This window comes from Rhodnius prolixus, unplaced genomic scaffold (genome assembly GCF_049639745.1).
Source record: "Rhodnius prolixus isolate KJV_2025 unplaced genomic scaffold, Rpr scaffold_6, whole genome shotgun sequence".
In the NCBI taxonomy this organism is placed as follows: Eukaryota; Metazoa; Arthropoda; class Insecta; order Hemiptera; family Reduviidae; genus Rhodnius; species Rhodnius prolixus.
This window is the reverse complement of record NW_027411634.1, coordinates 32645262-32659892: the sequence shown is the minus strand read 5'-3', so window position 1 is coordinate 32659892 and position 14631 is coordinate 32645262. Positions and strand designations below refer to the sequence as shown.

The 14631-nt window shown below is 35.3% G+C and overlaps 1 protein-coding gene across 7 annotated transcripts in view; it reads left to right on the top strand.

Moving 5' to 3' along the window:
- The window catches only part of LOC141460300 (nucleolysin TIAR), a 1257025-nt gene that overhangs the window by 1053193 nt on the left and 189201 nt on the right, over window positions 1–14631 (top strand). For all 7 annotated transcript variants that reach the window (XR_012461847.1, XM_074140191.1, XM_074140188.1 and 4 more), the window contains one exon: window positions 9063–9138. Coding sequence is in view for 6 of the 7 variants with exons in the window: in XM_074140191.1 (XP_073996292.1) it covers window positions 9063–9138 (76 nt within the window). In the remaining variant the exon portion in view is untranslated. The remainder of the gene's footprint in view (window positions 1–9062; window positions 9139–14631) is intronic.

Genomic DNA, 14631 nt, shown 5'->3' with positions numbered 1-14631 from the left:
GAAATCACTTTTTTTGAATGATCTAGGCCTAAATTCCAACTGTTTTCAGACTTTTTGAACTTGTATTGTGAAATAAGATCGACCCAGTCTGTAACATCCAGCACGGCTTAACTAAATGGTAAGTTGAGATTGGAAATCACTTTTTTTGAATGATCTAGGCCTAAATTCCAACTGTTTTCAGACTTTTTGAACTTGTATTGTGAAATAAGATCGACCCAGTCTGTAACATCCAGCACGGCTTAACTAAATGGTTATTTGAGATTGGAAATCACTTTTTTTGAATGATCTAGGCCTAAATTCCAACTGTTTTCAGACTTTTTGAACTTGTATTGTGAAATAAGATCGACCCAGTCTGTAACATCCAGCACGGCTTAACTAAATGGTTATTTGAGATTGGAAATCACTTTTTTTGAATGATCTAGGCCTAAATTCCAACTTTTTCCAGACTTTTTGAACTTGTATTATGAAATAAGATCAACCCAGTCTGTAACATCCAGCCCGGCTTTACTAAATGGTAATTTAAGATTGAAAATCACTTTTTTTGAATGATCTAGGCCTAAATTCCAACTGTTTTCAGACTTTTTGAACTTGTATTGTGAAATAAGATCGACCCAGTCTGTAACATCCAGCACGGCTTAACTAAATGGTAAGTTGAGATTGGAAATCACTTTTTTTGAATGATCTAGGCCTAAATTCCAACTGTTTTCAGACTTTTTGAACTTGTGAAATAAGATCGACCCAGTCTGTAACATCCAGCACGGCTTAACTAAATGGTTATTTGAGATTGGAAATCACTTTTTTTGAATGATCTAGGCCTAAATTCCAACTGTTTTCAGACTTTTTGAACTTGTATTGTGAAATAAGATCGACCCAGTCTGTAACATCCAGCACGGCTTAACTAAATGGTTATTTGAGATTGGAAATCACTTTTTTTGAATGATCTAGGCCTAAATTCCAACTTTTTCCAGACTTTTTGAACTTGTATTATGAAATAAGATCAACCCAGTCTGTAACATCCAGCCCGGCTTTACTAAATGGTAATTTAAGATTGAAAATCACTTTTTTTGAATGATCTAGGCCTAAATTCCAACTGTTTTCAGACTTTTTGAACTTGTATTGTGAAATAAGATCGACCCAGTCTGTAACATCCAGCACGGCTTAACTAAATGGTAAGTTGAGATTGGAAATCACTTTTTTTGAATGATCTAGGCCTAAATTCCAACTGTTTTCAGACTTTTTGAACTTGTATTGTGAAATAAGATCGACCCAGTCTGTAACATCCAGCACGGCTTAACTAAATGGTTATTTGAGATTGGAAATCACTTTTTTTGAATGATCTAGGCCTAAATTCCAACTTTTTCTACAGTGATTTGAACTTATATTATGAAATAAGATCGACCCAATCTTTAACATCTCCAGCCCTGCTTTACTAAATGGTTATTTAAGAGTGAGAATCACTTTTTTTGAACTGTCTAGGCCTAAATTCCAACTTTTTCCAGACTTTTTGAACATGTATTATGAAATAAGATCGACCCAATCTGTAACATCCAGCCCGGTTTTGCTAAATGGTTATTTAAGATTGAAAATCTCTTTTTGGAACAATCTAGAACCAGAATTCTGACTTTTTCCACTGTGTTTTGAACGTATATTTTAAAATGAGGTCGGGCTAGTCAGTTAGTTCCAGCCCTGGCTCTACCAAATGGTTATTTGAAGAGGAAAACCACTTTTTTTCAAACGATCTAGGCCAGAATTCCGAATTTTTCCAATGGATTTATTTTTCTCCTTATATCAATCAGAACTTCGTGATATCTAAATAAAATGAAGAAAAATCTAAAATTGAACAATCTGAAAATTTAATAGAAAGAAGTATAAATAATAAAGTTATAATTAGTTTAATGGTTAAAAAGGTGTATTCGGTGTAGGTGAATATATAAAATTGTGTATTATATATAAATATATAATAAGCAGATAGATACAGGAAACAGATGTGGAGTGACAGAAGGTAATATATTCCCGTGTTACACCCATTAATCAGAAACATAACGCTGCTAACACCGACATATATGTCAAGTTGGACTTACACTTTTTATATCTTCCGCCTTCTTCTCTACGAACTTTTTCGTTCTTTTTTTTCTTTAATTTTATCTTTTAGTTTTGTTTTTTTTAAATTAATTAATTAGTGCTCCAAGTTGTTTACCTTTTAACTTCGTTAGATAGATGAACTTTGAATAGAAATGCTTTCCGCTAGGAAATCTCTTACGATCTTTAGAAGCTTTAAAAGTACGTACAGGGATCAATAAGTTTGTTTTTCTTGATCATGTTATCTGTTAGTTATTTCACTACAAAATCTTTGAACGCTTAGTATTAATAAGTTGTTTATAAAGAAGGTAACAAAGTAGAAAGTACAAGAACAATCTTTGAAAATGCCGTTTTTTCCAATTGTTGGGCAGCTTTTTCCCCGAAATCTATTAGATCCGTGTTGTCGCAAAAAATTATAATTATAAAGGAGGATTCGCTCTGTAATATGGAGAAAATGTAGGAATTTTATCTTGAATAGAAAAAGAGTAAAAAATTGTCAAAGTTGGGTATTTTTCAACGTTACGCTTTTCCGTATACTTTTTGACGATCAACCCTTACACAACTGTCTAACCGAACAGTTTTAATGTAATAAGTATATGAGTGCAGTCAGAAGCTATGAAACTGGCCACTGCAGGCTCAGAAAACAGATGCATCGCAGTGACTAAACTGTTTCCAAATAAGTTCTTTCTATGCCAGTTTGCTTGGCCATTACAATTGTCTATCTAGTTGTCTTTTTATTCCAGTCTTTAATTTAGTTATGTCAAAATGTATTTAAAGACTACACTTCTCAGATCTTCATTTCTAATTCTATTCTTTAAATAAATTATCCGCTTTCACCAACTATCTACTCTAAACTGCTTAACGTAATCAGAAAATAATCAAACGCATTCAGTAAATTTTCACCCGTTGAAAACTAATATTTACTCATGTTTACATTTTTCCACGCATTTATGAATTGCAATCGATTGTTTCAAGTTTACACAACAGCAAAGAGCTATAAAAACACCGAGTTTAAATGATTTTCTGCTTGTATATTTCACTGAAAATTGAACAAAAAATGGTGCTTCAAGGCTCAAGATAAACAGTTACCATTTTACTGGTATTATTCCATTCAAATAGAATAACAAAAAACAATGACGTAAGCACGAGTACAGCTATAAAGTTTAATTGTTATTTCTGTACTTTATTTTAATTGTAGATCACCTGATTATGGAATTATAATTTAGCCGACACTTGTATCAACAAAATGTACAAAAGTGTGAAATAAAAGTTTCTCACCAGCGATAACTGCGCTACATTATTCAAGCGTTGAACATCACAACTAAACTTAGCGTTCACTATTTAAACCTATAGCACACAATCCTTATCCGACAGGAAATAAATCTCCGCTTGGCGGTATTAGAGTGAGAGTGAGAAAAAGTTCTGTTTAACAAAAAAAACTTAAGATACGACTAGTTTTTATTTGTTTGAATTTCAGTGTTAGTTTTAGATAATGGCAAAAAATGATTACACGAATGGCAAACAAAAAATGAGATCAATTTAAGCCAACTCTTTTCCCAGGCCTTTCTTAAGAAGAATTATCATTGGAAAACGTTTTTAATAAAAGTTGAGAGATCTACATTTTTATCATCTTTGGGGGTGGCACCGTTTTGAAATCTCAATATTGGAATTTTACGTGAATTGCCGTTCTTAAATGATGTTGACCACGTAAAGAAACTATTTGTAAAAACACTCTTTTTCCAGACTAAGAGATCTCAAACGAATATTCCTTCAAAAATGTTTAACTCAAACCAGACAATCGGCATGTACATAAGATCTGCTCTAAAAAGAAAATGTAGTCTAAATCATGTTTAAAAATCTAATAAGAAATGCCTGATAATTGCTGCTTAAACCATCAAAATTATTGAGCATCTTAAATTTTTTAATGCATAAATTAAGACAATTTGCGAGATTTGTACCTCATATAGATCCGTTCATTTAGATTCTAGGCACATAAACATAAATTCTGATTGGTGTGTTACGCATGTGTGAGTGTGTGCGTGAAAGAGGTAGGTATTTATAAGTTGGATCGGCCATGTCAACGTTGAAGGATCTTATAACTTTGCGATGGTTGTGACATACTTGATCCTGGCCCGTAAGTCACGTATCCTGCAGGGCGATGTTACGTCCTGTGATAGTGTGCTGAGGGGAATCCTACCACCATACCCAGGAAAGAAGGAAGAAAATTCCCCCCACCCTCCTCTATCCCAGCCTCAGATTGAAGTTGAAGCACGTCAAAACTTACCATCCTCTTTTCAAGCCAATCACTTTCGACTCCGTCAATATCTCTTTCTGTCCTGCTTGCTGTCACTTTGTCTGTCTAGTCAAGTGTTACCCTTGGACCCCATCCGTCCTACTTTCTACTACCTTTTTTCTTTTCAGTATTGAAGGGCTAAGTGAGTTTTATACAATTTTGATGGAGCTAAACCATTTCACATCGTACTTGGGAACTTCCTTCACCATAGAATTCACCTTTAGATTTCTGCAGATCTTCCTAAGACTTTTAGAGCAGTGAAGAAACTGTGAGTAACTGGAACAGAGAGCGAAAGATTAGCCACAACTTACCCCAAAGAGATCTTCCCCCTTACTCTTTACAATTCACCTTTACTCTCCAAGGATCTTCTACTTCTTCTATGCCTCCTTTCAACCACTTTTACCTTTACTTTGAAGGGAATGATAAGACTGAAGTTGGAGGAAAAAAAAAGATTACTCTTCATCAATACAAGATGTGCCTGGGGGATGGTTTTTTTTTTCCTTACCTCGCCCTATGTTTAGTTTAAGTACACTGAAGAACAGTCTTAAGAGATAAGAATAGCGGAACTGGAAACAGACTGACACCTCAGTTATTTTTAATCTTTATACCACTTATAACTGATAAGAAAAGGGAAAAAAAGGAAAAGTTTTTCCCTAAATTAAGAAAATAAGAGAAAAAAGAGACAAAGGATTAAGGAATTACTTCCTTTTTCTTTAAATGAATGAAAACTAAATGGGAAAAAGTCTCCTTTAAATGAAAAATGATCTTCTGGAAATTAAGTTTCTTTTACTTAAGTATCTTGAAAGATGGCTGTGATTTGTTTTGGGCGTCACTTCCAATCTATCTCTCTTTCATTCTTTTAACTGAAGTATCATTATACTACCTTAATGTTTTAGGGAGTGTGAATGAACTCAAAGACTTCTTTAATAAAAACAAAAACAAGATGGTTATCTAATTTTTAGAACCTTTTTTATTTACATTGTTTAAACGATGAAGAACGAGTTGTCGTCTAGACAAAGAACTTAGGAACTGCTGTTAGCTAAACTGCATTGGGGCAATAGAATAGATTAAATTAAGGCGGCCTCAAGGCCTACGCCACTGCGACCCCTTTGGATCTATTGTGGCTCGCCGACTTTAGAGCTTACCCTCCAGACCCGTCTGTTTAATCAGACTCTTAATTCTGGAGAATAACTCCTGGGTAAAGCTCTCAGGCCTTGGTTTTTCCACCCCGAGAAGTAACATCTTTAGCCAGACAAAATCAGTAGTTCATTTTTTTAAAAAAAACAACAAACACCCAAATTGTTGGAGATCTCTATCGAAATCAGTACCTTCAAAAGCTCTAAAACTCCATATTATGATGTTGTTTCAGACTGGGACGATCTTATTTATAATACAAGTGCAGCAGAACTGGCAAAATTCGGAATTCTATCCTAGATCGTTCGAAACAAGTGATTTTCAATCCCAAATAACCATTTAGTAAAGCCGGGCTTGATGTTACAGACTTGGTCGATCTTATTTCTTAATATAAGTTCGTAAAAACTATTGAAGTAGTATTTTTACCATGATTAATTTTTAGTTTGCACTTGATGCAGACGTTTTTCAGTTTGCATCCATGGCTAAAAGTAAGTCTATTCACTCATAGTTTCAATTCCCCAATTAAAGGGTAAAAATAAATTCATTTAAGGAGGGGTTGATGTAAGTATAAATTGGGCTGTGACCTAGAATAGATCCTTAAAGGATGTCCTTTGCTGTGGAACAGGAAGTCCTTAATAGGTGGATAAAGGATTATTAATAGTACTTTTGGGACAAAAATTTGTCGTTATTTCAAAACTAACCTAAAAAAAAGAAGAGAAATATGGTGTTTATCGCCATCTTTTTAGCAATGCCTAAAATTAGGAACGAATAGCAACGTAGTAATAAATTTTCAGTTCATTTTAAATTTATATATGTACAATTTGAAATATATAAATAATCATGGGAAAGTGTTAACGCTTGCTTTATTAATGAACTATGTTTAAATTTATACAGTACGAGTATTCCCTGGCTTCTCGCTAGTTAAAGTGACTTTGATAACAGAATAAGTTACAGTAGTTTCCTATTGGCTCAAATTCTCATGTATAAGGCGCTTTCTAACTCAGTAGGTTATTAATATGCTGCAACGGGAAGGGGAATCAGAAATGGGCCAAATTCTGCTGTCCTAGACTAGTGTTTCGTTCGACTCTAGCGCTACACTAGTAAACTCTAGTGTGTTCATTCAACCCTTCACAACAGGACTTCTTGTTCATCTTGTTCCTCCCCCTCCACTACTATCTACTGAAGTCTAAGTGTGTGTGTAATATCCACACCACAAGCATGACTCATTCTCTCAACTCTAGCCCGTGATACCATGGACCCAAGGGGGAAGGTAGAATGTATTTTAGTTCGATGTTCGGAGGGATGTTTGTAACGGGAATTCATGCCTACGATATGCCAAGTTGATTTTCAATTCTATTCATCAAGATTCATGATGCTGATGGTTGCGTTGAGTTTGGGTGTTGATGGAAGGAGTATGGTAGAGAGAGAGAGATATGTGGAAAGGGTTAGGTATATCTCGGGGAGTTGGTTCTGGCGGAAGTGATGATATTAGAGTTGGAGAGGAGGTTGTTCTGTATTGACTACCGGATGGAATACCTTGGCGGGCTATTCACCAAACTACCCGCCTCCTTCTCTTATGTAACCAAACCCGCCAAACTCCTGCCCGCCACTATGAACTCGGCTAACAAAATTATAAAATTACTGGACTGAGGAAGACTATCTATAGACAAGGAACAAGGATGAGCGGAACGGAACCATTTTTCTTTTTTCTTTTTAGTCCTGAGGGTGTTTTCATTTCATTAAACTTACCTGCGCTTTAAATATCCGCAGCTTTAATAATTTTATCTTCTTTTCATAAAAGCGATTAGGATACAAATATTGTCATGAAGTAGAAAAATATTCATCCGTCACGGGATGTAGCTTGCACTTTTAGATGAAGATCAACTACAATCAGTGTCAATACATTCTGCTTCTCTAAATACTAATTAATTATTTTACGAGAATGGGGATATTTATGTACGAATAAAGTTAAAAGGACGCACATTGTTACAGATGTTATTGTAGTACAATAAACAAAGCGTTTTTTTTGTAATTTGTAATTTAAAGATTAACAATTACGCAAAAGTTATTGATAATGATCTAGGTTAGCCTGACGAATCGCTTAGCTCAAAATTTAAAGTTGAAATTTGTCAGAAAAGTGTCGTTCGTGTTTTTTTAAACTGGAATAATTGCAGGAAGCAAAAATCTCTGAAAAAGCTATCTACATCCGGCTATAAGAATCCTTTCGCCTTAAGTTCACAACAGTCTTCTAATATTTGGCCATTGGACGACTATTACCTCAGCCTTGAAGGCTATTTAAGTCCTGAACTCTTGAACAGTGTTGCTCCCCAAACAGTCGGATAATTAATTATTAAATTGTTTATTGAGAAAATGAGAAAATATAAAATCTTTCGCTTTCCCAGTTAGTAAGAGGATACCCTAAAGGAAAGCAGCTGATTCAGGTACAGCCAGAATTAAAACGAGAGTTGCTGAAATAGACTAATTGAAAATTGAATAATAAATTGCCCGATATATATTTAGAGACGTGTTCATTAGGGTTCTTGAAAAGGGCCCTCGTTTTGGCAACCATACCCATTCTATAAAGTGGGACAATGCATGACGGGCGGTAGCTCCCGTTCTCCTTTTTAGTTGGCTGCTTCTGAAATTCATCACTTTCCCAAACCCCCAAGTATTCTCCCGCTAAAATTTCCATACAACTTCAATTAAACCACAATTTTAACTCCCCCCACTCCCGCTCGATCCGCCGCCAACAGCATTGCCTATATTTAGATGGTACTTGTGTACACCCGCCGGCACTGCTGCAAATCATTCACACCTCCTAGCTAACTAACACTTGTGTACTTCAATTTTCTCCCTGTGAACTCTTCCCTACACTCTTTACACAAATACACATGCTAAATAGAGTCCTCGTTAACCAATAAACATTACCTCATCATATTCCCATACTTGTTTTAATTAATTGCTTCATAATTGTTGAATATTAATAGAGAGTCGGCGCGCTCTGGCGTTCACTAAATACAATCATTACTTTTAATATTCTAATTATTTGTGTAGGAGTGACTACTCTATTCTATTTATTAATCTTCTTCTTACGATGTTTTTATCATCTTATGTTTAGGTTATTTCATTTAGGGTTATTTGATTTAAATAAATAACAAGTAATTGAAATCGTTGCCTAAAAACATATTTAGATATCTCTCCTTTGCCTCAAACGTAGTAAGTATTCTATGTATCAACTTTTAACTTGAAATATCGCTTTTGAAATCATCTGAATTCGGTCCTGATTGGATTTGTCTGCGGACTTTTGTGGTCAGCATGACCCAAAAATGAAAAAAATTACTGAAACTACAAATTTTAAATTTAGTTTAAGATTTACTGTACTGAAGGAAGATATTAGAAGTTGCTGTTTTGCTGATAGATTTCATATTTTTTGTTTCAAAAACAATTCCTGCAATTCCAACGTTAACATGTCCATCTAATAATATTATAATTATAATCTTTACTTAGAGATTATGTATCTGTATGATATTTATAGTATTATGTATCTATGTTTCAGGGACTGCAGGGTAGTCCGCGATCCACAAACTATGAAATCGAAAGGATATGGTTTTGTATCGTTCGTCAAAAAAGCTGTAAGTAATCCATTAAACTAGAAACAATAATTAAAAAAAAACGAATTTATGAATACTTTCTTGTAATAACTATTCTGGACTTTATTATTTAAAAAAACCACATTGAAAGAGATTTTTGGTCAGAACAAATGGTTGTTTACTACACTAAAAATTGTAAAATTACAATTGATAAAAAAAACTAGCCAAAGTTACAACTGTGTTGTAACCAAACAGAAAAATTGAGCTTCACCTATTCGATCCATGCAGAGTTATGCATTATTTGTGCAAGAGGTGCGCAGATGTGCAATCTATTGGCAATGGGAGCGCAGCAATATGTAAACATTGGCCGTGACCCTCGTCCAAAACAGTTAGTCTAGTGACCAGCCATTGGCATACACCAATCCATGTAAAATTTTCTAACAGCTGACTAGAAAAATATCACTCTTGTACGTAAATATCGCTGAAGAGATTTGTTTATTTTATAATATTGAACGAAAATATTCAAATTTTATTTAAAAAAAAAACTGAAATGCTGGTTTTTCATGATAAAAGTATTTGGTTGGCATGACATGTTCAAAATTTCTGAATTGATTCATGTAATTTAATGTAAATTAGAAGAATTATATTTATTTTAAGATAATTTTACGGTGTTTTCAAGATAGTTTCAAGAAGATAAATTGGTCTACGCATATTTAGAACCATTATTAGTTCTCTGTAGATTTATTCCATCATTATTAGTAAAAATCTCAATCAAATACAAAAAACAATTATCAATTGTTTTTCCGTTTAAACGTCTTTTCCGCTAAGTTACTATCAAGGCTCATGGGAAACCTGAAACGAAGCATCAAGTCCGTGTATCCATTGACTTTCCTTGAGATTCAGGAGGTTCAATCCTGTCAGAGGATTTATACTGCTTATCTTGGTCATTCTTCCCTTGTCAAAAGCCCAGCTGAATTTTCCGAGCTAGCAAATCGTTAAGCATGCTCACCATGCGTGGAAATGCGTTGCTAATGGCTCTTTTGAAAGTTTAATTTTCTTTTTTCTAATTAAATATTGGTTTTTCTTGATTGATTTTTGTAATTATCAACCTCTAGTGGACGGATATTCACTCTGTTAAAGTGTTGCATTATTATTTTTGGTTCTGTAAAGTTCATTACTCGTATTGATTAAGTATTTCAAATTATACGAAATACAACTTCTTATCAGTTTAATATTTATACTGATAATGGGAGAGTTTAAACTAGGCAAAATTAAAATAGAAGTGAAATTACAATAAATAGAAGTTAAAAAGTATTTTTGAGTTAAGACTGTTCACTCTTGCATAACTTAAAATTCACACAAAATTTTCAAAAAAAAAACCTTGTTTTTGGACTTAGAGATCTCAAATCGGAAATAACGATTGCGATACTCCAATCTATTACTAAGTAGCCATTCCAAACTTTTCGAAATAAGCGGAAATTAGCATGGCCAAACTTTTCAAGAGATCTTTTCCTAAAGACCTCTTTTTCTTTACAGTTAAACCAGTACGAGGGTCGTTTGAAAAGTCCGTGCAAAGTCAGAGAGATAGCACCACTGGCGCTTATCGAGGTTATGTTTAGTTAGTAGCATCTCTTGGAAGAACAAACACCAAGTTTCAGCCAGATCGGTCTATTTCTTTGTGTTTGGCATTCGTTTGAATCGAGGAAGTCGAGTGATTTTCAAAAAATGGACGAAAAAGAATTTCGTGTGTTGATTAAACACTACTTTATGAAAGGCAAAACGCCTCAGGAGACTAAAGAGAAGCTTGATAAACATTATGGTGACTCTGCACCTTCGATTAGAACAGTTTATAAGTGGTTTCAAAATTTTCGGAGTGGCCATATGGGCACAAGTGACGCTGAACGTTCTGGACGCCCTGTTCGACGTTACTACTCCAGAAATCATTGATAAAATCCATGATATGGTGATGGATGACAGAAGAGTGGAAGGTGTGTGAGATTGCTAGTGCTGTGGGCATCTCGAATGAACGGGTACATAATAGTTTGCATCAACATTTGGACATGACAAAGCTATCCGCAAGATGGGTGCCGCGATTGCTCACGCTTGACCAAAAACGAAATCGTGTGAAGTGTTGCAAGGACGGTTTGCAACTGTTCCAGAAGAATCCGCAGGACTTTAAGCGTCGTTTCGTCACTGTGGATGAAACATGGATACATCACTACACTCCTGAGACCAAAGAACAATCTAAACAATGGGTTACCAAGGGGGAATCTGCGCCAAAAAAGGCGAAGACCGTTCCTTCGGCCGGAAAGATTATGGCGACAGTCTTTTGGAATTCGCAAGGAAAAATCCTCATCGACTATCTGGAAAAGGGTAAAACTATTACAGGTGCATATTATTCATCGTTATTGGACCGTTTGAAAACCGTGCTGCAAGAAAAACGCCCACGATTGGCCCACAAAAAAGTCCTTTTCCATCACGACAACGCACCAGCTCACACCTCAGCAGTTGTGGTCGCAAAATTAATGGAAATAGGGTTCCAACTCGTTTCACATTCCCCCTATTCTCCAGACTTGGCTCCCTCGGGCTACTATTTGTTCCCCAATATGATGAAATGGCTGGCGGGAAAAAGATTTTATTCAAACGAGGAGGTGATTGCAGAAACGAATGGCTATTTTTCAGACTTGGACAAATCCTATTATTCGGAAGGGATCAACAAACTAGAGCAGCGTTGGACGAAGTGTACGAGGTGTGTTCAAAAAGTAACGGGAATTTTCGTTTTTTGAAAAAAATATTTATTTATTCATCTACATTAATATTGTCGCCTTCAAAGTAGTCCCCTTCGCATACAATACACTTGTGCCAGCGCTTTTTCCAATCCTCGAAACACTTCTGAAACTCGATCTTTGTGATAGCTTTCAGCTCTTTCAGCGATTCGCTTTTAATGTCATCTATGCTTGTAAAACGACGGCCTTTTAATGTTCTCTTTATGTTTGGAAATAGAAAAAAGTCACATGGAGCCATGTCTGGCGAATATGGAGGCTGGGGCATCGTTAAAGTTTTGTTTTTGGCCAAAAATTCACGAACAAGCAATGAAGTGTGAGCAGGTGCATTATCGTGGTGCAAAATCCATGAATTGTTTTGCCACAAATCCGGGCGTTTTTTTCGGATTGCTTCACGCAAACGGCGTTGAACTTGTAGGTAGTACTCCTTATTGATTGTTTGACCTTGTGGCAAGAATTCATGATGCACTATGCCATTAAAATCGAAGAACACAGTGAGCATAACCTTCACATTCGACCGCACTTGTCGAGCCTTTTTCGGTCTTGGCGATCCAGAATGCCTCCACTGGGACGATTGAGCCTTAGTTTCGACATCATATCCGTAAACCCATGTTTCGTCACCTGTTATAACACGTTTCAGTAGATCCGCATCGTTGTCGACTTCATTGAGTGACTCTTGAGCAACTTCCATTCTCCGCTGTTTTTGTTCGAAATTCAACAATTTTGGAACAAATTTTGCTGCCACACGTTTCATACCCAAAACATCCGAAAAAATTTCATGGCATGAGCCAATTGATATGGCAACATCATCAGCGACTTCTCTGATTGTGATTCGGCGATCGTTCATAACCATTTCTTTCACTTTTTTCACGTTTTCATCGGTTGTTGATGTGCTTGGACGTCCAGGTCGTTCGTCATCTTCAACGTTTTCGCGGCCATCTTGGAAACGCTTATACCACTCGTAAATCCTTGTTTTACTCATAGCAGACTCACCATATGCCTTTATTAACATTTCACACACTTTATTACACTTTATTTCATTTTTTACGCAAAATTTAATACAAATTCTTTGATCCATTTTTTTTAACAAACAAAAATCGCCAAGCTCGAAAAACACGTCTAACCTTAACGGCTGCCACTTAAGAAGTAAACAATGAATATTACTGAAAATATTATCGTACTTCAGGGGCATGTGTACCAACATAATAAAAAAAAAATTTACAATCAGACTCTCCAAACCCGCGAAATTTAAAAATTCCCGTTACTTTTTGAACACACCTCGTATAAGCTTAAAAGGAGACTATGTTGAAAAATAAAAAAGGTTTACCCCAAAAAATTAAGTAGTTTTTATTTTTGCACGGACTTTTCAAACAACCCTCGTATAATAAATAGCAGTTAAAAAGTATTTTTGAGTTAAGACTGTTCACTCTTGCATAACTTAAAATTCACACAAAATTTTCAAAAAAAAAAAACGGCCAAACTTTTCAAGAGATCTTTTCCTAAAGACCTCTTTTTCTTTACAGTTAAACCAGTATTAGGGTAACCGCGCACTAATCTTGATAGTTATCTTAGGCTTAAGAATTCTAATCCAGCCCTAAACTAGCCCTTTGTGTAGCAAAACAAGAAAGATATTGTCCGGTAATGTTAACCGCAGATTGTCCTGGCCGTTTAGTTGCAGTTTGAATTCATTACTCCGGCGGTTAACCACCAAACTATGTAATTTTCCCAACGGTAGTATAATAATGTGAATATCAATTTATTTTGTGAATAAGTCACAGTTAACTTCATTTAACCGTTTTTCTTTTCTAACCTTTTCCCTGAAAGAACAATATTAAGGTTAGTAAAAGAAAAAGGGGCGATTTAAAAGAAAAGAATAGTAATTTCAATTAAGAGAAATTTTGTTTTAAATTTAGAATAATTTTAAAGACTCCTCAGCTAACATTAACAATTAAACAGCTAAGGTTTTAGACTTATTCTCTCCAACTCCCTAAAGATCCTGTAATAGCTCTGGGCTACCTGTGTTTGCACGTTTATAGAAGTTTGATGTAAGTTTTGTCTGTAGCGGCTGCTACTGCTACAGTTTGCTGTTGGATACGCCATATCCTATAGGAGATGAACCCATCAACACTTTCCCATGGCCTGAGGGCGTCATGGGAATTATGCGTTGGAATAAGTAATTATAAGTTTAGTTCATGTGGTATGGCTGGGATACAGGTAGATTCAGTTAATCACATGGAAGGTAATAAACTTTACTTGTGTAAGACCGGCTTTACCAATGCTTACGCACTTTTAAGCAGATTTTTAAGGTACACAATAGCCTTTTCCTTCTCTAAGGTGTTGTTATAACGCGGAAAAGTTATATTTCCACGATAACCTTCCTTTGGCCTTTATGCCAAAACCCTTTCCTCCAAGATACCCTGTTTTCCTTCCACGTCCTCCTCGATCTTCCCCATTTTCTCTTCCATAAATCGCCACCAACTTCTTTCACTAAGAAACTTCTTAAGTTAGATTTGCTGTAAAAGAAAGTCTAAACGTTGAGTGATTTCTTGTCGACAGAGTCACAACTTGTAAGTTTTTTTTAATGGCGATCTATTATTTTAGTACTATTTGGAATCAATGGTATAAAATATGCAGTACTTCCCTACATGTCAGAAACTTCTGAATGTACGTATTTTTCAGCACTTGCTGAAACTTTTCAAGTACTTTCTTGTATCAGCCCATATATTATCATTTATATTCTAGAATTGCTAAC